At 45.8% G+C, this 25,033-nt stretch overlaps 2 protein-coding genes across 26 annotated transcripts in view; both read right to left on the bottom strand.

Moving 5' to 3' along the window:
• Positions 1-2,239, bottom strand: part of ATG7 (autophagy related 7) — a 293,009-nt gene extending 290,770 nt beyond the window's left edge. For 14 of the 20 annotated variants that reach the window (XR_011563074.1, XR_011563076.1, XR_011563075.1 and 11 more), the window contains exon 1: positions 2,171-2,239. The gene's annotated coding sequence lies outside the window, so the exon portion shown is untranslated. The other 6 variants (XM_070776860.1, XM_070776862.1, XM_070776857.1 and 3 more) reach the window with 5 other exon arrangements.
• An 11,339-nt stretch (positions 2,240-13,578) lies between these two features.
• The window catches only part of HRH1 (histamine receptor H1), a 150,009-nt gene continuing 138,554 nt past the window's right edge, over positions 13,579-25,033 (bottom strand). For all 6 annotated transcript variants that reach the window (XM_070776851.1, XM_070776853.1, XM_070776852.1 and 3 more), the window contains one exon: positions 13,579-16,475. In XM_070776851.1, the coding sequence (XP_070632952.1) occupies positions 14,966-16,441 (1,476 nt within the window). In that variant the 5' untranslated portion in view covers positions 16,442-16,475 and the 3' untranslated portion in view covers positions 13,579-14,965. The remainder of the gene's footprint in view (positions 16,476-25,033) is intronic.

The following is a 25,033-nucleotide window of genomic DNA, read 5'->3' as shown; positions in this document are numbered from 1 at the left end:
AGTCTGTGGGGTCACAAAGAGGCGGGCACAACTGAGCAACTGAACTGAACACACAGTGGGGCATCACTAGAAAAAGCAGGGAGGATCGGGAGAAAGAGAGGAGGAAGGCATCAGAGAATCTTTTTTCCATGAGCAAAAGTGGAAGACAGAGGTCATTCTGACTTCCAAATAAAATCTCTGAGGTCAAGGGTACTGACCAAACTACTTACCATTTTTATCTCCACATAGAGGGTTCATTCTCCATCCTCGACCCCCAAAATCCTGACTCCCCCAGCATCATCCAACCAGTTACCAGTCCAGCGAATCTCACTTCCTTGTCTTTGAATGCACCCACCCCTCTCCATCCCCACAGGTGCTGCCTTGGTTCAGGCCCCCCTCCTCCGGCACCTGGACTACAGCAACGGTGCCCTGCCCGGTCTACCTGCAGGTCCTTCCTGCCCACTCTAATAAGCACATCACTGCCTGGCTACTTTAAAAGAGATAAAACCATGGCACAGCCCTGCTTAAAATTCCTCAGGGCTCTACCCCTCACACCCACATTTCCAAATAAAGCTTCTTAACATGTCTTAACTTGGCAACAGTAACTGCAGCAGTTTATTGTTCACTGTCCACCAGTGCCAAGTGGTGGAGAAGGCAGTGGCACCCACTCCAGGACTCTTGCCTGAAGGATCCCACGGATGGAGGAGCCTGGTGGGCTGCAGTCCATGGGGTCGCAAAGAGTCAGACACAACTGAGCGACTTCACTTTCACTCTTCACTTTCATGCATTGGAGAGGGAAATGGCAACCCACTCCAGTGTTCTTGCCTGGAGGATCCCAGGGATGGCGGAGCCTGGTGGGCCATCTATGGGGTCGCACAGAGTGGGACACGACTGAAGAGACTTAGCAGGAGCAGCAGCAGTGTCAAGTGGCTAACATCCTCTAATTCACTTCTCACAGCAACCCTAGAAGGTGGGTTAATGTCTGCCCTTTGTTTTTGTTCTGTTTTTTTTTGGGGGGGGCGGCTGGGGTGGGGTTGGGGATGTTTGGCTACGTCATGTGGCTTGTAGGATCTCAGTTCCCTGATCAGGAATTGAACCCCAGTCAAAGCAGTGAAAGCCCAGAATCCTAACCAGTAGGCCACCAGGGAACTCCCTATTTGCTCCTTTTACAGATGAAGAAACTGAAGCTAAGAAAGGGAGTGACCAGCCCAAGCTCACAAACTAGCTCAGTGGCAAAGCCAGACATGGCACACAAGCACCTCAGCTTCCAGAGTCTGTGCTCCTCACGCTGTCGCCCACACAATCCTTCATGATCTGGCTTTCCAGAGTTGCCTCTTCCACAACAGAGCATTCCAGCTTGAGTGAACTCCTTGCTGGTCACTCAATGGATAGCCTTCTGTTCATGCCACTCCAAATGTCTGGGATATCGTCCCACCTCACTGCCCTCTTCACCTGACTAATCCTGCTCATCCTTTAGGACCGAAGCCTACTGATGCCTCAGCCTGACCTGCGAGCACCCTAAGTCCGCCAGCAACCCCCTACAACAGTTTCATACTGTAGCGCTATCTCCTTGACTTAAAAAAAAAAAATTAACTCGAGGACAGGGATGTGTACCTTACTCACTTTGGTATCCCCAGCTTGCAGAGCAGTGCCAGATGTGCAGCAGCAGCTCGATCAGTATTTACACTTATTCTCTACCATGAGAAACTGGCTGGAACAGAAAAAGGACCTTGCGGTTGCATGTGAGCCCTGTACTCAGCTCCTTAAAAGCGTTTCAACATCATGCCACATGAAGGGAGGAGAGGAGTTGGCCAGAAAAGACGCGCCAGTCACAGCAAAACCGGGCAAAGCCAGGAGAGAGAGCCCAGGCGTGCTTGTCCCCCGTGTGCCCACACAGGATGTTCAGAGCACTCGCTGCCAGGGGACAGGCGGGAATTACTTTGTTAATTAGCAAAAGCTTCCTAGTCGGAAGACCCCGGGCTGAATCAGCCTGAGGGGGACGTGACCGCAGACAGAAGGCGAGAGCCAGAGTCGGTGTGTCTCCCTAGAGGAGGGAGGCCCGCCTCTTGAAGGAGGCTCCTCAGACCCGCCGTGACCCTCGACCTCACCGCCGAGCTCACCCCTCAGGCCCAGGGCTACAGAAACCGACCTCGCAGGACCCCTGTCCTCCTCAACGGCGCGGCTCACTTACCGCCGCCCAACTTCCGGCAACCGCGGCGCTGTCCGCGGCGCGCGTCCCGATGACGCAGTGGCCCCGCCCCCGCAGGCGTGAGGGGGGTGCGCGCATGCGCACAAGGACGCGCTGGTCGGCCCAGTGAAGGAGACCCTAGCACCCGGCGCAGTGGGAGGAACCTGGACCCTGGGAAAGGCGGGTCATCAGGAGGCTGGTCACGCCCCCTTGGGAGAGCCGGGGGACAGCCTCTCTATCGGAGGTGGCAATGTGTATATATGGCCCTAGTGATTTGAGAATGACAGGAATTATCACTTCCATTTTCCAGGCAGCATTAAATTTTGTATCACAGGGACCCTTAGGGAGGCACGTGTGGAGAGACAGGCCCTTTTTAATGCATTAAGTGAAGTGAAAGTCGCTTAGTTGGTGCCCGACTCTTTGTGACCCCATGGACTATATACAGTCCATGGAATAATCCAGGCCAGAATACTGGAGTGGGTAGCCTTTCACTTCTCCAGAGGATCTTCTCAGCCAGGGATTGAACCCAGGTCTCCCACGTGGCAGGCAGATTCTCTACCGGCTGAGCCACCAGGGAACCCCAAGAAGACTGGAGTGGGTAGCCTGTCCCTTCTCCAGCGGATCTTCCCAACCCAGGAATCAAATCGGGGTCTCCTGCATTGCAGGTGGATTCTAACCAACTGAGCTATCAGGAAAGCCATTTAGGGCCGGATGAAAGTCAACAATGACCAACCTCCTCTTTCTAAACCAGGTATTTTTCTCACAGCTTCCTGGTATCAAGGGATAAAGTTGTTCATTCCAAATTGTTTATTGAGAGTATACTATGTTGCAAGCATTGGACAGTGTTAAAGACACAACAGTGAGTGTAAACTTAATCTGACATACAAGGCCAGGACTCTAACGTAACTCTATAGAATACTATTTATTGATTATCTATCATAGTTCCACGGTTTCCCATCTCTAATCATCACAAAGGTACTGCAAGGCAAAAATTATATCATCCCCATTTTACACATGAAAGAACAGAAGATATGAAAAGTTTTGACTTTTTGAAGGTTAAAAATCTTTGGGGCTATGATTCTAGTGGAAACATATTTGACTGCAAAATAAGAAAACAAACTCAGACTTATTTATGTGCTTAGTCACTCAGTCATGTCTGACTCTTTGCCACCCTATGGACTGCAGCCCGCCAGGCTCTTCTGACCATGGGATTCTCCAGGCAAGAATACTCGAGTGGGTTGCATTTCCTGCTCCAAGACTTATTAAGGAGATACTTTATTCAGAAGATTTATTGCAGAGGGTGTGGTGGGGGAGGGGAGGACTAGAGCAGTGGGGACACCACGCCAACCAAAGCTCTGTAGGCTTCTCATTCGGTTCAGTGTCTCAGTCATGTCTGACTCTTGGTGACCCCATGGACCACAGTATGCCAGGCTGCCCTGTCCATTACCAACTCCCAGAGCTTGTGCAAACTCATGTCCATCGAGTCAGTGATGCCATCCAACCATCTCATCCTCTGTTGTCCCCATCTCCTGCCTTCAATCATTCCAGCATCAGAGTCTTTTCCAATGAGTCAGTTCTTTGCATCAGATGACCAAAGTATTGGAGCTTCAGCTTCAGCATCAGTCCTTCCAATGAATATTTCAGACTGATTTCCTTGAGGATTGACTGGTTTGATCTCATTGTAGTACAAGGGACGCTCAAGTCTTCTCCAACACCTCAGTTCAAAAGCATCAATTCTTCAGTGCTTGGCTTTCTGTATAGTCCAACTCTCACTTCCATACATGACTACTATGGTTTATACAAAACCATAATTTTGACTATATGAACCTTTGTCAGTAAGTAATGTCTCTGCTTTTTAATATGCTATCTAGATTAGTCATAGTTTTCCTTTCAAAGAGCAAGCATCTTTTAATTTCATGGCTGCAATCACCATCTGCAGTGATTTTGGAGACCAAGAAAATAAAGTCTCTCACTGTTTCTATTGTTTCCCCATCTATTTGCCATGAAGTGATGGGACCGGATGCCATGATCTTCATTTTTTGAATGTTGAGTTTTAAACCAGCATTTTCACTCTCCTCTTTCACTTTCATCAAGAGGCTCTTTAGGTCCTCTTCACTTTCTGCCAAAAGGGTGGTGTCATCTGCATATGTGAGACTATTGATGTTTCTCCCAGCAGTCTTGATTCCAGCTTGTGCTTCATCCAGCCCAGCGTTTCTCATGATGTACTCTGCATTTAAGTTAAATAAGCAGGGTGACAGTATACATCCTTGATGTACTTCTTTCTCAATTTGGAATCAGTCCATTGTTCCATATCCAGTTCTAACTGTTGCTTCTTGATCTGTATACAGATTTCTCAGGAGGCAGGCCAGGTGGTCTGGTATTCCCATCTCTTTAAGAATTGTCCACAGTTTGTTGTGATCCACACAGTCAAAGGCTTTGGCATAGTCAATGAACCAGAAGTAGATGTTTTTCTGGAATTCTCTTGCTTTTTCTATAACACAACAGATGTTGGCAATTTGATCTTGGTTCCTCTGCCTTTTCTAAATCCAGCTTGAACATCTGGAAGTTCTCGGTTCACGTACAGTTGAAGCCTCAGTTGGAGAATTTTGAGCATTGCTTTGCCAGCGTGTGAGATGGGTGCAATCGTGCAGTAGTTTGAGCATTCTTTGGCATTGCCTTTCTTTGGAATTGGAATGCAAACTGACCTTTTCCAGTCCTGTGGCCACTGCCGAGTTTCCCAAATTTGCTGGCATATTGAGTGCAGCACTTTCACAGCATCATCTTTCAGGATTTGAACTAGCTCAACTGGAATTCCATCACCTCCACTAGCTTTTTTCGTAGTGATGCTTCCCAAGGCCCACTTGACTTCACATTCCAGGATGTCTGACTCTAGATGAGTGATCACATTATCATGGTTATCTGGGTCATGAAGATCTTTTTTGTACAGTTCTTCTGTGTATTCTTGCCACCTCTTCTTAACATCTTCTGCTTCTGTTAGGTCCATACCATTTCTGTCCTTTATGGAGCCCATCTTTGCATGAAATTTTCCTTTGGTATCTCTAATTTTCTTGAAGAGATCTCTAGTCTTTCCCATTCTATTGTTTTCCTCTATTTCTTTGTACTGATCACTTAGGAAGGGTTTCTTATCTCTCCTTGCTCTTCTTCAGAACTTTGCATTCAGATGGATATATCTTTCCTTTTCTCCTTTGCTTTTCATTTCTCCTCTTTTCTCAGCTATTTGTAAGGCCTCCTTAGACAGCCATTTTGCGTTTCTGCATTTCTTTTTCTTGGGTGTGGTTCTGATCATCACCTCCGGTACAATGTTACGAATCTCTGTCCATAGTTTTTCAGGCACTCTGTCTATCAGATCTAACCCCTTGAATCTGTTTGTCACTTCCACTGTATAATCGTAATGGATTTGATTTAGGTCATGCCTGTATGCTCTAGTGGTTTGCCCTACTTTCTTCAATGTAAGTCTGAATTTGGCAATAAGGAGTTCATGGTCTGAACCACAGTCAGCTCCTAGTCTTGCTTTTGCTGATTGTATAGAGCTTCTCCATCTTCAGCTGTAAAGAATACAATCAGTCTGATTTCCGTATTGACCATCTGGTGATGTCCCTGTGTAGAGTTGTCTCTTGTGTTGTAGGAAGAGGATGTTTGCTATGACCAGTGCGTTCACTTGACAAAACTTGTTAGCCTTTGTCCTCCTTCGTTTTGTACTCCAAGGCTGAACTTCCTGTTACTCCAGGTATCTCTTGACTTCCTCCTTTTACATTCCAGTCCCTTATAATGAAAAGGACATCTTTTTTTTTGGTGTTAGTTCTAGAAGTTCTTATAGGTCCTCATAGAATGTTCAGCTTCAGCTTCTTCAGCATTAGTGGTTAGAGCATAGACTTGGATCACTGTGATATTGAATAGTTTGCCTTGGAAACAAACCGAGATCATTCTGTCATTTTTGAGATTGCACCCAAGTACTTCATTTCACACTCTTTTGTTGACTATGAGGGCTACTCCATTTCTTCTAAGGGATTCTTGCCCACAGTAGTAGATATAATGGTCATCTGAGTTATATTCACCCATTCCAGTCCATTTTAGTTCACTGATTCCTAAAATGTCGATGTTCACTCTTGCTATCTCCTGTTTGACCACTTCCAATTTACCTGGATTCATGGACCTAACATTCCAGGTTCCTGTGCAATATTGTTGTTTATAGCATTGGACTTTACTTTCATCACTAGTCACATCCACAACTGGGGATTGTTTCCACTTTGGCTTCATCTCTTCATTCTTTCTGAAGCTGTTTTTCCACTTATCTCCAGTAGCATATTGGGCACCTACTGAGCTGGGGAGTTCATCTTTCAGTATCCCATCTTTTTGCCTTTTCATACTGTTCATGGCATTCTCAAGGCAAGAATACTGAAGTGGTTTGCCATTCCCTTCTCCAGTGGACCACATTTTGTCAGAGCTCTCCACCATGAGCCATCCATCTTGTGTGGCCCTACATGGAATGGCTTATAGTTTCATTGAGTTAGACAAGACTGTGGTCCATGTGATCAGTTTGGTTAGTTTTCTGTGATTGTGGTTTCCACTCTGTCTCCCCTCTGATGGATAAGGATAAGAGGCTTGTGGAAGCTTCCTGATGGTAGGGACTGGCTATGGCGGAAACTGGGTCTTGCTCTGATGGCAGGGCCATGCTCTGTAAATCTTTAATCCAACTTTCTGTTGATTGGTGGGTCTGTGTTCCCTCCCTGTAGTTTGGCCTGAGGCCAAACTATGGTAGGGGTAATGGCAGTAATGGTGACCTGCTTCAAAAGGACTTATGCCAGTACTGCTGTATTCAGTGCCCCTGATCTCATGGCAGGCCACTGTTGACCCACACCTCCACCAGAGACTCCTGGACACTCACAGGCAAGTCTGGCTCAGTGTCTTGTGGGGTCACTGCTCCTTTCTCCTGGGTCCTGGTGCACACACACGGTTTTGTTTTGCCCTCCAAGAGTCTGTTTATCCTGTGGAAGTTCTGTAATCAAATCCCAGTGGCCTTCAAAGTCCAATTCTCTAGGGGGTTCTCAAACCCTTTGCTGGATCTCCAGGCTGGGAATTCTGTTGTGGGCCCTAGAACTTTCCCAGCAGTGTGAGGACTTCTTCAGTGTAATTGTTCTCCAGTGAGTGGGTTGTCTGCTTGGTGGCTCTATGGCGGGGCTCACACTGCGCCTCCCGGGTCTGCTGCACCCAGAGCCCCTGCCCCTGAAGCAGGCCACTGCTGACCTGTGTCTATGCAGGAGACACTCAAACACTCAAAGGCAGGTCTGCTTCACTCTCTATGGAGTCCCTGCGTCCTTGTGTGCACAAGGTTTTATTTGAGCCCTCTGAGTGTCACTGGTGGGTGTGGGGTTTGATTCTAAATGTGATTTTGCAGGTGTCTCAGGGATTAGGCAAAAAGAGTTTTTCCTTGAAGAGTGAAGAAAGCCAGAAAGAACTAGATGTGGAAGAGTGGGAAGAAAGGGTGGCTTGACTAAACAGTAGTAAGTCAGAGGATGTTTTCGGTTGAGGCCTGCATGTTCGCAGAAGGAGTCATATGCTGACTCAGGCTGTGCGTGTGTGCCATATTGCTTCAGTCATATCTGACTCTCTGCGACCCCAGGGACTGTAGCCCACCAGGCTCCTCTGTCGGTGGGTTTCTCCAGGCAAGAACACTGCAGTGGTCTGCCATGACCTCCTCCAGGGCATCTTCCCGACCCAGGGATCAAACCCACGTCTCTTATGTCTCCTGCACTGGCAGGCAGATTCTTTACCACTAGGCCACCTGGGAAGCTCACCTTGGGCTGTTGCTGTTCAGTTATTCAGTCGCTAAGTCATGGCTGACTCTTTATGACCCCATGGAATGAAGGATGCCAGACTTCCTTGTCATTCACTATCTCCCAGAGTTTGCTCAAACTCATGTCCATTGAAATGGTGATGCCATCAAACCATCTCATCCTCTGTCACCCCCTTCTTAGAACTTCTGCCTTCAATCTTTCCCAGCATCAGGGTCTTTTCCAATGGGTTGACTCTTTGCATCAGGTGGCCAGAGTGCTGGAGCTTCACTTTCAGCATCAGTCCTTGCAATGAATATTTAGAATTAATTTGCTTTAGGATTGACTGGTTTGATCTCCTTCCAGTGCAAGGGACTCTCAAGAGTCTTCTCCAACAGCACAGTTCAAAAGCATCGTTCTTCAAAAGCATCCAGCCTTCTTCAAGATCCAACTCTTGTATCCCTACATGACTATTGGAAAAAACCATAGCTTTGACTACACAGACTCAGGCTGAGGGCGTGCAAAAATGAAGGAGACTGGAAAAATGAGAGAAGTTTAAAATTTTGTTGACCAGCATTTTGTTCTATTGATCAGTGGAAACAGTACCTCGGGGAATCTTTTATGTGGTAAAGAATAGGAATTCAGAAGCACTGTGTGTCACCTTGCCACAGCTACTGAGTGAAGCAATCAGGAATCTTATGTAGGTCCTACGGGAAGAGGTGTTTCTTTGCAGTAAACCATTTCCAGAGGACAAAAGAGTTGGGAGATTTCTTCACCATCCCTGTTTTTCAAGAGTGCAGGGCTCAGGTAGAAGTCAACGTTATCATCTCTCTCCACTTTATCCGGCTCCTGTCCTGCCACTGCCTGCTCAGACTGCTTGTGTCGGTCACACTAAACTGATTCTGGTGTTTAAAGCACACTCTGCTCTTTCATGTCTCCATCCCGACAACATCCTCTCTCTTTCTCTTAGGCTCCAAAACACGGTTTTGAAATGTGGTTGAATCTTAGACAAAATGTTAACGGAGAAAGAGTCCATACTGTATCATTCCACGTGCAGAAGGTTCTAGAATCAGCAAAACTAATCTATAGTGACAGAAGTCACTTCAGTGGCTGCCTGGGGCCTAAAGGAGGGCGTTATCTGCAAAGGGACTTGAGAATCTTTCTAAGGTGATACAAGTCTTCTATATCTTGATTGAGATGGAGATGACATGGTTGTACACATCTGTCAAAATGTATTGAGCTCTGCATTTAAAATAGGTGTATTTTACTGTATACATCAGGCTTGCCCAGTGGCTCAGGAGTAAAGAATCCGCCTGCAACGAAGGAGCCACAGGAGATTTGGGTTCGATCCCCGGGTGGGGATGATCCCCTGGAGTAGGAAATGGCAAGCCACTCCAGTATTCTTGTCTGGAGAATCCCATGAATAGAGGAGTCTGGCGGGCTACAGTCCATGGGGTTGCAAAGAGTTGTACACAATTGAAGTGACTGAGCACACATCCATTACTGTATATATTGAATGTAATAAACTTGGTTTTAAAAAAGATAAGTGGAGATGTCACCTTCTAAGTGAAAATGTGCCTAACACCCACCTATCCTTGAGTTTCAGTTAATTAAGCATCTATGAGGCTGAGTTGAATGTAGTTCTTTATAAGATTTCCTCTGCTGGACTTCAAGGTCTTTGTAATGAATCCTTTTTTTGGTCTTCTTTTTTAGAGTTTCTGCTCTGCTCACAGTGATTCCTGCTCCTCTGGGAACTGTTGGTCCTCTGCCCATGTTATGCCAACTTGCTCCCACCTCCCTTTGGAGCTGACTGCAGCAGAGGCGGACATGAGACGATTCTTCACTCTGGCTTTAGAGTTTTGAACTGATGCTCAGAGCAAGTAGAAATAGGAATGATTCATGTAAGTCAGTGGCAGCATTCTAGTGGGAATGTCCTCGGATTCTGGTTGATGAGGTTCCAGAAGCTGACTTGACTTGAGCCTTTCAGAAGTGAGGTCATCCCAAGTGCTCCTGGATCCCACGAAACATGCCAGTAGCCATTCACAACGTTTGTTTCTGTCACTTGCAAGCCTGTAGTAGATCCATGGGGTGGAAACCATATCTGACATGACCTCTATTGTCTCCTAAGGCCTGGTCCCAAGGACTGGCCCAAGAAGTGCTCAAAAGCATTTGTTAAATTATTAGATGAGGTCTGGGCATCCCACGTATATGGTCACCTAAGTCACAAATGTGGCCCCCATGTTAGCAGGGAATTGGGGTGAGGCTCAGAGCAGATCCCCCCCTGCTGCCCAGTACTGGGGAGACAGACCACTGGAGCACCCAGATGGTGAGCCTCAAGAAAGAGGCATGACCAGGAGCCATAAAAAGACAGAGAACATTCTCAGACATAGTGGGGCAGCGAGGCCTATTACACTTATTCAAGACCACAGTGATCCAAGTCAGCGTACCTTCATCACTTCTCTTACAGCTCAGTTGAGGACATCACACATCCCCACACAATGGGAACCATTGCACAACCTAGGTTTTGTAGCTCAGGAAACTGTGGCATGATGTGCTGGCCATGTAGGTCTTAGCAGCGTTGTTTCCTTACGGCTCTTCACGTGCATCACAGCCAGGACAGCCCAGAATCTTCCTCGTCTTGCTCTTGAGACTTATGTTTCTCTCCTAGAAGACCCATCTTCAAAAGAGAGACAAGCAATCTTCTGCCAAGCAAATGACCGATTTATCAAATGGCCAAATCTGGAGACTCGTGGATTTTTCTGAATGGACATTTTATAAGTGTAAGCAGATAGGTAGGAGGTCTCCAGAGAAAGAGAACCAGGCATTGGTTTCTTGACATAAGAGAAGCTATTTTTGGCCTTAGTCATTTTGTGATCTGAGCCTGGCCACAGTGCTTATCATTGAACAGGTCTCAGTAATTAATGATCTTAAGGGAACAACAGCAGCAAAAAAAAAAAAAAAACCAACCCTGCAGGAACACCTTGACTGTTATCAAGCAAGAGAAGTAATGATAAGCAGAAATAATACCTGTTGTAAAGACTCCCAGATCTGTTTCAATGGTAAATACTAGCCTGAAGCACTTTCTTGAGTTGCTTTGCAGAATTTAATTTGCAACCCCTGCAATCCCCCCCTACCCCGCCCCACCCCACGCCTTAGGAGCTCAGTCACCAGATCAGTTGCAACCTGAAGGATGATGATGTTGACCTTTTCTGATTCTTGTGACTTCAATCAACACCCCAGCTCCTTCATGAATATGCAAACAACCCTAGCTTAAATCTTCCCCAATTTTGCTGTTGGGGAGACAACTGCTTTGGGAAAGATCTCTGGTGTTCTCCTTACAACGAGGAATAAATACTTATTCTGCAAAGAATAAATTCTTCCTTTTCCTGCTCTTGGGTTTGGTTGTGTCTTTTGGCTCAACATGCACCAAAAGGCAAACCCAGCCTTTGCAGTAACATTAACATAGCAATGTTGAAAGTTTATGGCAATTTTTACTGGATGGAATGGCTTTGCAAGCTTTTATAGATTCATATGATGATGTAATTGATGGTTTTCACATTGCCTTCAGACTACAAAGAAAGCTGATCGCAAAGAATTGATGTGTTTGAACTGTGGTGCTGGAGAAGACTCTTGAGAGTCCTTTGGACTGCAAGCAGATCCAACCAGTCCATCCTAAAGGAAATCAGTCCTGACTATTCATTGGAAGGACTGATGCTGAAGCTGAAACTCCAATATTTTGGCCACCTGACGCAAAGAACTTACTCACTGGAAAAGACCCTGATGCTGAGAAAGACTGAAAGTGGGAGGAGAAGGGGACAACAAAGGATGAGATGGTTGGAGGGCATCACTGACTCGATGAACATGAGTTTGAGCACGCTCCGGGAGTTGGTGATGGACAGGGAAGCCTGGTGTGCTGCAGTCCGTGGGGTCGCAAAGAGTCGGATACAACTGAGCGACTGAACTGAATTGAACTGAAGGATGAAAATAAATGCTAAGGGTGGGTTTATTCTTCCTTTGAATATATTTAAACTATGAACACATTAGTGAAGAATATATTCTTTTATCCCCTCCCCTTTTAGTATAAAATAAGCCTGAATTCTAACTCAGGGAAGACAATTCTTTGGGACACTAGTCCACCTTCTTTTTGGTCCATTGGTTTTCAAAGTAAAGTCAGTATTCTTTGCTCAAACAACTCATCTCTTGATTTACTGGCCTGTCATGCGGGAGCAGTAGGAGCTTGGACTCAGTAACACCCCCACCTCCCCTGGTTTCCTCGTGTTTTGACCCATCATTCTCCCCTCTTCACCTGCAGTCTCTTCACCTCTATCGCTCCCCTCTCTGCCACTTGGCCTCTCCCTGCAATAGCAGTGATCTGGGGACAAAGCATATGGAACCTTCCTCAACATGCAGCAGTGAGGAAAAACAAATGTCTGTCACTCTAACTTAACAACTTGAGAAAACTGCTCTTAAAAAACTCATCCAACACGCATTGTTGTAAACCCTGTAAATTGTTAAAAAGAAGCCAATGTTTGGTAAGCTTCGCACACTGGTCAGGGGAGGAATTGACTTCAAGCTCATCAGCTTTAAGTCCATAAAGAGAAACCCAAGGGGGTGGCTTCTTTTTAATCTAAAATGTATAATCAAGTTTTAATCTGTAATCAAGTTCTCTTAACAGCCTTTTCCAAGAAGGCAGTTATTTTTTTATTTGGAGCAGAGAGCCTGGTTTCAACTGGATTTTGTGTAAGCCATCAGCCACTAATTCTTTCCTGAGTGGGCTAAGGCTGAGTTATGTCTGCACGCTCATCCACTGCCTTTCATGAATTCAACAGTTAATTCAATCATACAGAGAGCTGGAGGAAGAACAGGTTGATACCGTGGAAAGGAAGCCCATTCCAGAATCAGGTCTTAGACTCGGTTCTTATTAACCCCTCTGTGCTATGGTTTACCTATTTGTAAAACCACAGAAATCTGCCTCACAAGGTTGTAAAGATTAGATAGAAGTGGTAAAGTATGAAGTATATGCTCAGTATACTTTAAAACTCTGAGTCCCCACTGGGTACCATTTACCCTGCAAGCGCCATAAACACCATACACAGTAATGCATGGAACCTTGTTTTTTATGCAGCGGCAGATTATCCTGACCATTTTTGTTCTTGTCAGATTCAAATCCAGATCTTGTTGACCACGGTCTGAACTTGTAACCACTTGGCTTCACTAGGTGCTTCAACTGTTCACCAATATCGGGAATGGGCACTTAGCCATTTGTCTTTGTGGGGTGTGTCTCTAGAAAGACTTTAAAGTGCTCCTTGGTCCAGAGGGGACCCAGGAAGCAACTCTTCTGGTTTCTGACATGGAAACAGACCAGGATAACCCAAAACAGGATAAAAGTCTCTGGCTTCCTCCAGTTTTGAAGGAGAAGAGCTTTGGGAGGTGCAAAGTAGAGAGGGAAGCTTGTTGTAAAAAGTAAGTCCTTTTCTAAAGACATTTACAAATATGACCAGAAACCAAAGGGAAACCTTGTATCAAATCTTGTACCATTCAACATTACATTTCAGTACATCTTCTTAAGTCCAAGAGACTCAGAAAGGCAGAATTAAATCAATCAACCTTATAACAGTATAGCTTCAAAGATCATATTTTAGTAGGTAAAAATCTCTCATTTTAACAGATCATGCAAACAGGAACACGAGACATAAAACACCAGCTTGTACAGACACTCCCACTGGCTACATGTATTATAGTTTAACATCCAGTTTTAGCATATAAATCACAACCAGATTGCAACATAAACACCAGCTAAAACTGCCTGTTCCCATTCCTTTGTAAGTTTTGACTTAAAAAGTATGACCATAAAAGTACATGATGATGTTTCTTGGATAAACACAGCAGAATTCCCAGATGAAAAAGTATACTGTTCCTTCTTCAAGTATCACCTCTGTGGCCACATTCTATGTCAGCTGTTCTTCCTCTCAATATACTCCTGTGAACTGCCACCACTGTCAGGCATTATGAATGTGTGTGTGTGTGTGTGTGTGTGTGTGTATACTGAATAGAACAAATTTTTGCCTTTTGGAGAAAATGTGTTACAGTGAGTTGAAGCCACAGGATGTTTGCTCCAGCTTTCTTATAACTAGTTGTGTGATCTCAGGTCCCTTCTTGCACCTCGCTGTTCCTCCTTTGCTTTTCTCATAACACCATTCTCCTGTTGTGGGGTGTCATGGGGCTTAAATGACATCAACCTGGCACAGCCCTCAAGCAATTGGCTTTCTTCTCCCCACTCCTCTTTTTTCATTTCTAATATACAACCATCTAAAAAATATTCCTTTTCTCTTTGAGGGAGGCATTTAACCTCTTCTTTAATAGGAGAATGGAATTTGGGTTTGAAAATGATGGATGTGCAGACTGCATCATTTCCCATCAACTCTTAAGATGTGCATGAGTGAGAAATAATACAGTGGAATCAGCCACGGTGGTTCAGGCACTGGATCTGGAGAAAGCTGCAAAAGAGGCTCAGAAGAGAGGTGTTCTGAGATGTGGCAGTCACAGTGGAGTAGCTGTCCTGCCTTTCAAGGTGACCCCGGTCAGGGACAGCATCTATCTGCATGTCTAAGGTCTCTGCTCCACAGACGTGGAGCTCCATTTGAAGAAGGCTCCAGAGTTCCACTGGAACTCTACCCACAGGTCCCTTGAGTCGCCCAATAATTTGAGTGTGAAAGCTGGAATTAGAGTGTGAGCCTGAGGCCCCCACATTCCCGAGAAACAGGAGAGCTTGGACAGATCTGAGTCTCTTGCAAACATTCGGCTCTCAGAGTACAATCTCTCTGCTGACCACCACCATCTGCTGTTCTTCCCACTGCGCCTACGAACCTTCCAAACTCCCCAGCCCCTAAGACCATTCTTCCGACTCCAGAAGGCCCAGGTGCCTGGCAACGCAACAGGCTTCCTCCTTCACTTCCTTCAGGGACATCAGTAAGCGTCACTTGGCTGCATCCCCTGGGAGTCTCTCCTAGGAACGAATGTGCAGAATTTTCTTGAAGGTCTTCTTGAAGTTCTCATTGCACAAGGGGTAGATGAGGGGGTTCAGCGTGGAGTTGATGTAGCCCAGCCAGATGGTGAACATGTGCACATGCTGGTTGCAGCAGCTCTCACAGAAGGCAATGACCATGAAGAAGATGAAGTAAGGAATCCAGCAGATGATGAAGGCCGCCATGATAAAACCCAACTGCTTGGCGGCCTTCCGCTCTCGGTTCATGTGCAAGCCAGACACGTACTGTCTCGAATGCGAGCGGAGCCTCTTCCAAGTGAACTTGATGTACTCCAGGCCTGTGCTAGACTCGCTTCGCGACTTGCCTTTCGCCAGTGCCGGCTCTGCGGGGGTGTCCGAGTCTGTCCGGGAGAAGGACTGGCTGTCACCTAGGATCTGATCCTCTAAGGCCTCCTTAGCCCCAGGCATGCTCAGGCCCTGCTCACCCATCTCAAGCTGGTTCTGGCTCTGGTTGATGGCTGCGTAGCCCCTGCCACTCCCCTCTGCCTCCGGCTGCGCCTGCACAGTGTCAAGCGGGAAGCAGTAGTATTTGCCCAGTTCTCCATCCTTCTCTTCCTTCTCTTGGCTGAAGACACCTGGAGATGTCACCTCTTTTGGCTCTTGAGATGGTGGCTTCAAGACAGGTCCACCCCCGGTGTCTTTTGGCTTCCTTTTCAGAACCTCCCAGGGGGACTCCTTCCCCGGTTTCTTAGCGCCCACCTGGAGGTTCTCCGGCTTCATCTTCATGTCAGAGAAGGAGGGGAAGGACCCGTTGATGAGCTCCCGGTGCTGGCAGTGCTGCCGCACAGCCTTGTAGATCTTGGCATAGAACCAGAGCATGAGCAAGGTGGGCAAGTAGAAGTTGATGATGGCGGTCATGACTTTGAACCACGTGACGTTGTAGAAGTCCGTCTCACACTTGTCCTCCCGGGGCTCTGGGGTCTTTGGCTGGAAGTGACGCCAGCCCAGAATGGGGATAATCCACAGGAAGGAGAGAAACCAGGCGGCTAGGATGGTGATGGATGCTCGGGTCTTGGTACGATACCGCAGGTACTTGAGGGGCTGCTGCACAGAACGGTAGCGGTCAATGCACAAGATGAAGACGCTGAAAATGGATGCCGTGCTGGCCACATAGTCCATGGAAAGCCAGAAGAGGCAGAGAGGACGCCCCAGGGACCACCTAGACATGAGGAGGTAGAGGATGTTCATGGGCATGACGACCACCCCCACGATCAGATCGGCCACTGAGAGGCTGACGATGTAGAGGTTCCCCACGGTGTGTAGTTTCCGCTCGCTGCGCACAGCGTACAGGACCAGCAGGTTGAGTCCCACTGTGACCAAGGAGATGGTGCTCAGGACCACCACCAGGGGCGTCAGCTGGGCATTGTTGGCAGGGGCAGTCTTATTCCCCTCACACATCTTGTCTTCGAAGACGCAGGAGGAGTTGGGACAGGTCATTGGCACAAGTGTAGCCTCCAGCTACGGCTCACTCCTGGGGGGAAAGACACAAGGATTCAGGTCAGAGGTCCCGTGATCAGTAGCATCACTCAGCACTGTCACAGGCATCAAACCATGGTTGTGTGCGATCAGGATGATAGACACTGCTGGTTACCTGCAGCCTGTACCCCCTGCCTCCTTAGCCATCCCCTCCTTCCTTCAATCATTGACTATTCGTTGCATCGCTGAGCACTGTACTGGGTGCTGGGAATACAGCAGTGAACAAAGCAAAAACCTCTGTCCTCAAAGAGCTCACATTCTAGTGGAGGGGCATGGGCTAAAACGAGGTGAGGTTTGTACAAGTCCCCTGTTGCACACACGTGCTGGGAGGTAGGTTGCATCATGATTGGTCTAAGCTGCATATGGTGCCGTTGTTTCTCTTTGCCAGTGGCTGGTCTGGGAGTGGGTGTGAGACGTGCCTCTGGCTGATGAGGTAGATGGGGCAGTCTCATGGCAGAACTGGGGATCTGGAAAAGTTCTTCCTCTCTGACAAATGAGCAACATGAATACAAGGGTGTTTCCTACTCGCCCTCTTCTTTGTGATAGGAAGTAATGCATGGAGCAATGGCAATCATCTTGGGGCCATCAGGGAAACACCAAGAAAACCACTGAGATGCCAACTCAGAGTCTAGTTGTTACTGAGCTGCTGAGCTGACCCTGGAGTCTTCTTCCACCAGGCTGGTTATTATGAGAAGTACTTCAATATCTTTTTTGCTTAAGTCACTGTTGTGAGAGTTTTTACTTGCATCTAAAGCACTGCTAACCAATATAAGGGAGGGTTACCAGCGCACACAAAGCATGAAATAAATGTAGAAAATCTGCTTAGATGAATGGTTCTCAAATGGGAATAGGATTATGTTGTCTGAGAAAGCATTTTTATCATTTCACTTTTATATTTGATTTTTTTTTCATTACATAAACTATGCAAAGTAATATGTAACACACCCTCTGCTGGGGGACTATACTGAGAACAGACTGCCACAGCTGATCCTCAACTGGGGTGGAGGTCACAGTTGGTATTAAAACTTACAGAAGGTGTTGTTAGATTTTTATATCAATCAAAAAGTGGTATGAGTTTAAGGAAAACTGAGAAATACTAACAGCGTAAATGTCTCTTGATAATTCAGCAAAAAACATTATTTCTACATTAAGGCAACACCAGATAAATTCTTGGCTAGACAGCTATATTCTTATGACTTTTAAAGATAAAAAGCAAAACCCAGTCCCAAACAAATGGACCTAATTAAATTTGAATTCTTTTGCACAGCAAAAGGATTATGGACAAAATGGAAAGACAGTCTACCGAATGGGAGAAGATATTTGCAAATGATATGATTGACAAAGAGGTTAATATTGAATATATACAAACAGCTCATATAACTCAACATCGGAAACACACACACACACACACACACAAAACCAAAGAACCTGATTAACAAATGGACAGAAGACCCTAATGGACATTTTTCCAAAGAGGACATGCAGATGGCCAAGTAGCACACGAGAAGATGCTCCACAGCACTAATCATGAGGGAAATAAATGTGAGTCAAAACCACAATGATACGTCACCTCATATCTGTCAGATGGCTATCAGCAAAAAGAACACAAATAATGTCGGTAAGGATGTAGAGAAACGGGCAACCTTATACACTGTTGGTAAGAATGTAAATTTGTATAACCATTATCGAGAACAGTATGGAGGTGCCTTAAAAAAACTAATGTGACCCAGCAGTTCCGCATCCGGGTGTACATCTGACAAAAACAAAACACTAACTCAGAAAGACGCATCTACCCCAACGTTCGCTGCAGTGTTATTTACAACTGCCAAGATACTGGAGCAACCTAAGTGTCCATCAACAAATGAATCGAGAAGACTGTCGCATATTATATATGTATGCACAGTGGAATACTACTCGGCCATAACGAATAAAAGTTGCCATCTGCAACAACACAGATGGACTTAGAACGTATTACGCTTAGTGAACAACCTCAGATATGCAGACGATACCACTCTATTGACAAAAAGCAAAGAGGAACTAAACAGCATTTTGATGAGGGTGAAAGAGAAGAGTGAAAAAGCTGGCTTAAAACTCAACATTCAAAAAACCAAGATCATGGCATCCGGTCTCATCACTTCATGGCAAATAGAAGAAGAAAAAGTGGAGGCAGTGACAGATTTTATTTTCTTGGCCTCCAAAATCACTGAGGATGGTGATTGCCCCCATGAAATTAAAAGACATCTGCTCCTTGGAAGGAAAACTATGACAAACCTAGACAGCATATTGTCAGCTACAAATTGGTACTTGCCTGTCAACTACAAATCGGTACTTGCCAAGAGCATCTGCCAGTGACTGAACAAGCGTTTGCCATCTGCCTCTGTGGAGACTGAACCTTGTGCCTCTGCAGCTGTTAACCTGAAACCCCCTCTGTTGAAGGAATCCAGGGTGCAGTGAGGCATTCTGTTCTCCAGGGAATCTGGTGGGACAGGTCTTCAGATAGTTAGATATTTTCAGGAACTGATTTCACGATCCCAATCCTTGTATCTCTTCATATTTAGAAAAACACTAAATCCCTTCATGGTGACATGAGCTCCTTGTGACTAGCAGAAAAACTTTTGTAGAGTAAGCTCTCGATTGCATTGAACTTCCCCATCACCGAAATCGTATATATTGACATTTCCCAACTGCTTCTTTGCAGCAGTCTCTCAGAGCTATCTGAGGGGCTGTCTCCTGGGCTGTAGTCCTCATTTTGCCCCAAATAAAACTTAGCTCACAACTCTCAAGTTGCACACATCTTTTAGTCGACAGTATTAAAAAGTAGAGGCATCACTTTGCCGACAAAGGCCCATCTAGTCAAAGCTGTGGTCTTTCCAGTAGTCACGTACAGATGTGAGAGTAGTACCATAAAGAAGGCTGAGCACTGAAGAAGTGATGCTTTTGAACTGTGCTGGAGAAGACTCTTGAGAGTCCCTCGGACAGCAACGAGATCAAACCAGTCAATCCTGAAGGAAATCAACCCTGAATATTCATTGGAAGGACTGATGTTGAAGCTGAAGCTCCAATACTCTGGCCACCTGATGCGAAGAGCTGACTCATTGGAAAAGACCCTGATGCTGGGAAAGATTGAAGGCAAAGAGAGAAGAGAGTGGCAAAGGATGAGATGGTTAGATAACATCCCTGACTCCATGGACATGAATCTGAGCAAACTCTGGGAGATGGTGAAGGACAGGGAAGTCTGGCATGCTGCAGTCCATGGGATCACAAAGAGTCGAATATGACTTAGGGACTGAATAACAACAGTAACCCAGCAAAAACACAAATGCTTAGTGACTTAGTCCAGACAAAGACAAATACTGTATGATATCACTTATATGCGGAATCTGAAAAACACAACAAACAAGTGAATATAATAGAAAAAGAAGCAGACTAGTAGATAAAGAGAACCAGTGATTACCAGTGAGGAGAGGGAAGGGGGAAGACAAGGATGTGGGTACAGGCTGAAGAGGTACAAGCTATTGTGTATAAAACAAATAAGCTACAAGGATACACTGTGCAACACAGATAATATAGTCAACATGTTATAACTATAAATAAGCTATAAAAATACGAAAACACCGTGCTGTGTGCCTATAAGTTATACCTATAATAAACATAATATTGTACATCAGCTATACTTCAACTGAAAAAAAAAAAAACAAGACCCTAAGATATTTGATCTTTATGGAAGGAACTCTTGGGTTACTTCACTGGAAAAGAGCTACTTGAACAGCACTGACTTTTTGGTTGTTGTTCAGCCACCTTGTCGTGTCTGACTCTTTGTGACCCCGTGGACTGCAGCACACCAGGCTTCCCTGTCCTCCTGGAGCTTGCTCAAACTCATGTCCATTAAGTCAGTGATGCCATCCAATCACCTCATCCTCTGTCGTCCCCTTCTCCTCCTGCCCTCAGTCTTTCCCGGCATCAGGGTCTTTTCCAATGAGTTGTCTCTTCGCATCAGGTGGCCAAAGTATTGGAGCTTTAGCTTCAGCATCAGTCCTTCCAGTGACTTTGCCCCAGCTCTATCACCAAGACAGATCGGAGGGATCTCTCAGCCTGCGTCTTCTCGTGGGGCATATGTGATAGGTGCAGTCGGTGAACTCCAAAGGTTCTTCCAGAGTGTCTGTTTTAGAGTCTCGCTGTACGTGTTTTTCCAAGTTCTCCTCCAGCTCTGCACTGCCGCAGCCAGGGCAGCTATCTGAGTCTTCCGCCGGTGCCTCCTGTGACGGCTTCATTAGCATCCCCTTCTCTTCCTGTGACCCAGCCCTGCCCTCTGCTCCATCACTCTCTGCTGTTGGCCTCCGGGGTCTCACCCACTCACCCCACTCCACTCCAGCCATCATCCCTGTCAGACAAGCCCCGAACCTACAGCTTCAGCCTGTAGCTTTCTCCACTCCCACATCCTACACCCCATACCTTACAGCTTCTCCTTCAGCCCTGTGCTAAGTCGCTTCAGTCATGTCTGACTCTTTGCAACCCCATGGACTGTAGCCACCAGGTTCCTCTGTCCATGGGATTTCCCAGGGCAGGAATACTGGAGTGGGTTGTCATTTCCTTCTCCAGGGGATCTTCCCGACCCAGGGATTGAACCCACGTCCCTTATGTCTCCTGCACTGGCAGGCGGGTTCTTTACCACTAGGGCCGCCTGGGAAGCCCTCCCTTCAGCCCTGCCCAAGCCCAAATCACTTGGAACTGTCCACAGCCCCTTCAAGAAGGAGAAAAAAGGCTAGGGCCATATCATCCCTGGGATTTTTATTTTTCATTTTGGTTAGGAGGAAGCAGGAAGCACTTCCCTAATACACTCCCAGCTGGGTCTTCCCTAGGTAGCTCTTACCTCCTGCTTCCACAGGAGGGTCTCATTTCTCTCTTTCCTTCTAGCCTTGAGGAAATTACTTCCTTTCTTAACTTCTCTTTTTGCTCTTTGCCCCACACATACAGAGGAAAACAATTCTTTTTTATTGTGCATATACTAGTTATCATTCCACAGTTCCATTTGACAAAAAATTAAGTTTTCATATAAAGATCTGTGTATTTTTCCCTTTTTGATTAAAAAACAGAAGTTTTCTTGCTTGAACTGAGATCACAGAAATGATAATAAGTGTGAAATTAAGTGGTTAAGGGTGAAATCTACTGGTGTCTGCAATTTAACTTTGAAATGAGTCAGAAAGTAAGTTGAATGGATGATTGCTTAGAAGAATGGATAAATGAGTAGATGTATGATAAAGCAAAAAGAGCAAAACATTAATTTATGACCTGGGTGGTTGGTGTATTATCGGTGTTCACTGTACAATGCTTCTAAATTTTCTCTTTCATTGATACTTTTCATGATAAAATGTGGGAGAAAATATAATAGATAAACAACAAGATCTTATTGTATAGCACAGAGAATGATAGTCACTATCCTGTAATAAACCATAATGGAAAATAATATGAAAAAGAATATATATATATATATTATATGTGTACATATGTATATAATTCAATAAGCTTGCCATACACCAGAAACTAATATTGTAAATCAACTATACTTCAGTTCCAAAAAGGGATAAAATATTGGAGAAAACTAATACAGCATAAGCTTATCTTCCTCACTTAGTTCAGTTCAGTCAGTTGTGTCCGACTCTTTGCCACCCCATGGACTGCAGCACACCAGGCTTCCCTCCATCAACAACTCCCGGAGCTTGCTCAAACTCATGTCCATTCAGTCAGTGATGCCATCCAACCATCTCATCCTCTCATCCCCTTCTCCTCCTGCCTTAAATCTTTCCCAGCATCAGGGTCTTTTCCAATGAGTCAGTTCTTTGCATCAGGTGGCCAAAGTATTGTAGCTTCAGCATCAGTCCTTCCAATGAACACCCAGGACTGATTTCCTTTAGGATGGACTCGTTGGATCTCCTTGGAGTACAAGGGACTCTCAAAAGTCTTCTCCAACACCACAGTTCAAAAGCATCCATTCTTTGGTACTCAGCTTTCTTTATAGTTCAACTCTCACATGCATACATGACCACTGGAAAAATCATAGCTTTGACTAGACAGACCTTTCTTGGCAAACTAATGTCTCTGCTTTTCAATATGCTGTCTATGTTGGTCATAGCTTTTCTTCCAAAGAGCAAGCATCTTTTAATTTCATGGTTGCAGTCACCATCTGCAGTGATTTTGGAGCCCAAGAAAATAAAGTCTGCCACTGTTTCCACTGTTTTCCCATCTATTTGCCATGAAGTGATGGGATCAGATGCCATGACCCTAGTTTTCTGAATGTTGAGTTTTAAGCCAACTTTTTCACTTTCCTCTATCACTTTTATCAAGAGGCTCTTTAGCTCTTCTTCACTTTCTGCCATAAGTGTGGTGTCATCTGCATATCTGAGGTTATTGATATTTCTCCCGGCAATCTTGATTTCAGCTTGTGCTTCATCCAGCCCAGCATTTCTCATGGTGTACTCTGCATATAAGTTAAATAAGCACGGTGACAATATGCAGCCTTGACGTACCCCTTTTCTTGATTTGGAACCAGTCTGTTGTTCCATGTCCAATTCTAACTGTTGCTTCCTGACCTGCATATAGGTTTCTCAGGAGGCAGATAAAGTGGTCTGGTATCCCCATCTCTTTCAGAATTTTCCACAGTTTGTGGTGATCCACACAGTCATAGGTTTTGGCATAGTCAATAAAGCAGATGTTTTTCTGGAACTCTCTTGCTTTTTTGATGATCCAGTGGATGTTGGCAATTTGATCTCTGGTTCCTCTGCCTTTTATAAAACCAGCTTGAATATCTGGAAGTTCGTAGTTCACATATTGTTGAAACCCGGCTTGGAGAATTTTGAGCATTACTTTGCTAGTGTATGAGATGAGTGCAATTGTGTGGTGGTTTGAGCATTCTTTGGCATTGTCTTTCTTTGGGATTGGAATGAAAACTGACCTTTTCCAGTCCTGTGGCCACTGCTGAGTTTTCCAAATTTGCTGACATATTGAGTGCAACACATTCACAGCATTATCTTTCAGGATTTGAAATAGCTCAACTGGAATTCCATCACCTCCACTAGCTTTGTTCGTAGTGATGCTTCCTAAGGCCCACTTGACTTTGCACTCCAGGATGTCTGGCTCTAGGTGAGGGATCACAGCATCGTGGTTATCTGGGTCATGAAGATCTTTTTTGATTAGTTCTTCTGTGTATTCTTGCCACGTCTTCTTAATACCTTAATACCTGCTTCTGTTAGGTCCATACCATTTCTGTCCTTTATTGTGCCCATCTTTGCTTGAAATATTCCCTTGGTATCTCTAATTTTCTTGAAGAGATCTCTAGTCTTTCCCATTCTATTGTTTTCCTCTATTTCTTTGCATTGATCACTGAGGAAGGCTTTCTTACCTCTCCTTGCTATTCTTTGGAACTCTACACTCCTCACTTAAGTATCACCATAAGCTCTATTTTTTACCACAGTTTCTTTTTCAGAGTTTAGGCATATTATTTTGATAACATTATAAAGATAAAAGGAGAATATCAAGAAATATTTGTCAAGTGAATAAACAAATGAGCAAGAGGCAGGTGCTCCAAAATATCTCAGCTCAGACTCATTCATTCAACAGATATTTACTGGTAAAAGGTTTTTTTTCGGCTCAGGGATCCATTTTAGGAGGAAGAAAACCCACTTTTGTTCTCTGAAAACACGTGTTTCAGAAGGATTCCTGGAAAGGGGTGTGCAGGAGCCAAGCTGCTGCTGGGAGCCCGGCAGGGGGAGGAGGAGGGAGGCCCAGGGGACTGGGTTCCTGGGGAAAGTGGGTCCTACTGGGAGGCAGCCCAGAGGGCGGCAGGGGGTGGTCACATCTGCATCTCCTGTACATCCCACTCTGGACAGAATATGCAGGGTCCAGTGCAAAATGAAAAGCCAGGAAGTTATCAATCATTTCAGGATGGAGGCAGAAGAACACTGACCCGAGTGTGGGGCCATCCTGAGCGCAGGGCTGGGTGACTGCCATTCTGGACTCTTTTCTCACCTGACCCCTGAAAAGGCTCCACTCAGTGACACAGCTAATGTAAGGTGCGTTCCCCTCCCGTGGGGATCTAAGCTCCTCGGGGAATGATCTTTGAATGGTTTTCCCTCCCTCAATGCCAAAGGGAGGCCAGGCACTCTGGCTGAGGGTGGGCAGTACCTGGGGATATGGGTTTACACGGCTGCACAGGATGCCACACCCCGCTCAGGCTGCCCAGTCCCTGCTGGGCTCTGAGGTGCCCTCTCTGGGGTCAAGGTTGAGCCTACAGAGATGATGTGCCCTGGGGAGAGAGAACCGAACCTCAGGAGGCACTCAGGACAGGGCATTTCTAGAAGAAAGAACCAGGGCATCCAGGGGTCTCGATAGCACCGTGTCCCTCGAGGAGCAGACCATGCAAGAGAGCTTTCTCACCCGACTCTGCCACGTGATAGGCTGTGTGGAACCTGGGAAAACAGCTGGGTCTCCAATGTCCTCAGCTGTAAAGTAGGACAAGCGGTATCCCCTCCCTGCAGGGCTTTCTGGAGCCTCAGTTGA

This window comes from Bos indicus, chromosome 22, assembly GCF_029378745.1.
Source record: "Bos indicus isolate NIAB-ARS_2022 breed Sahiwal x Tharparkar chromosome 22, NIAB-ARS_B.indTharparkar_mat_pri_1.0, whole genome shotgun sequence".
Classification (NCBI taxonomy): domain Eukaryota; kingdom Metazoa; phylum Chordata; class Mammalia; order Artiodactyla; family Bovidae; genus Bos; species Bos indicus.
This window is presented reverse-complemented; position numbering and strand designations above follow the sequence as displayed.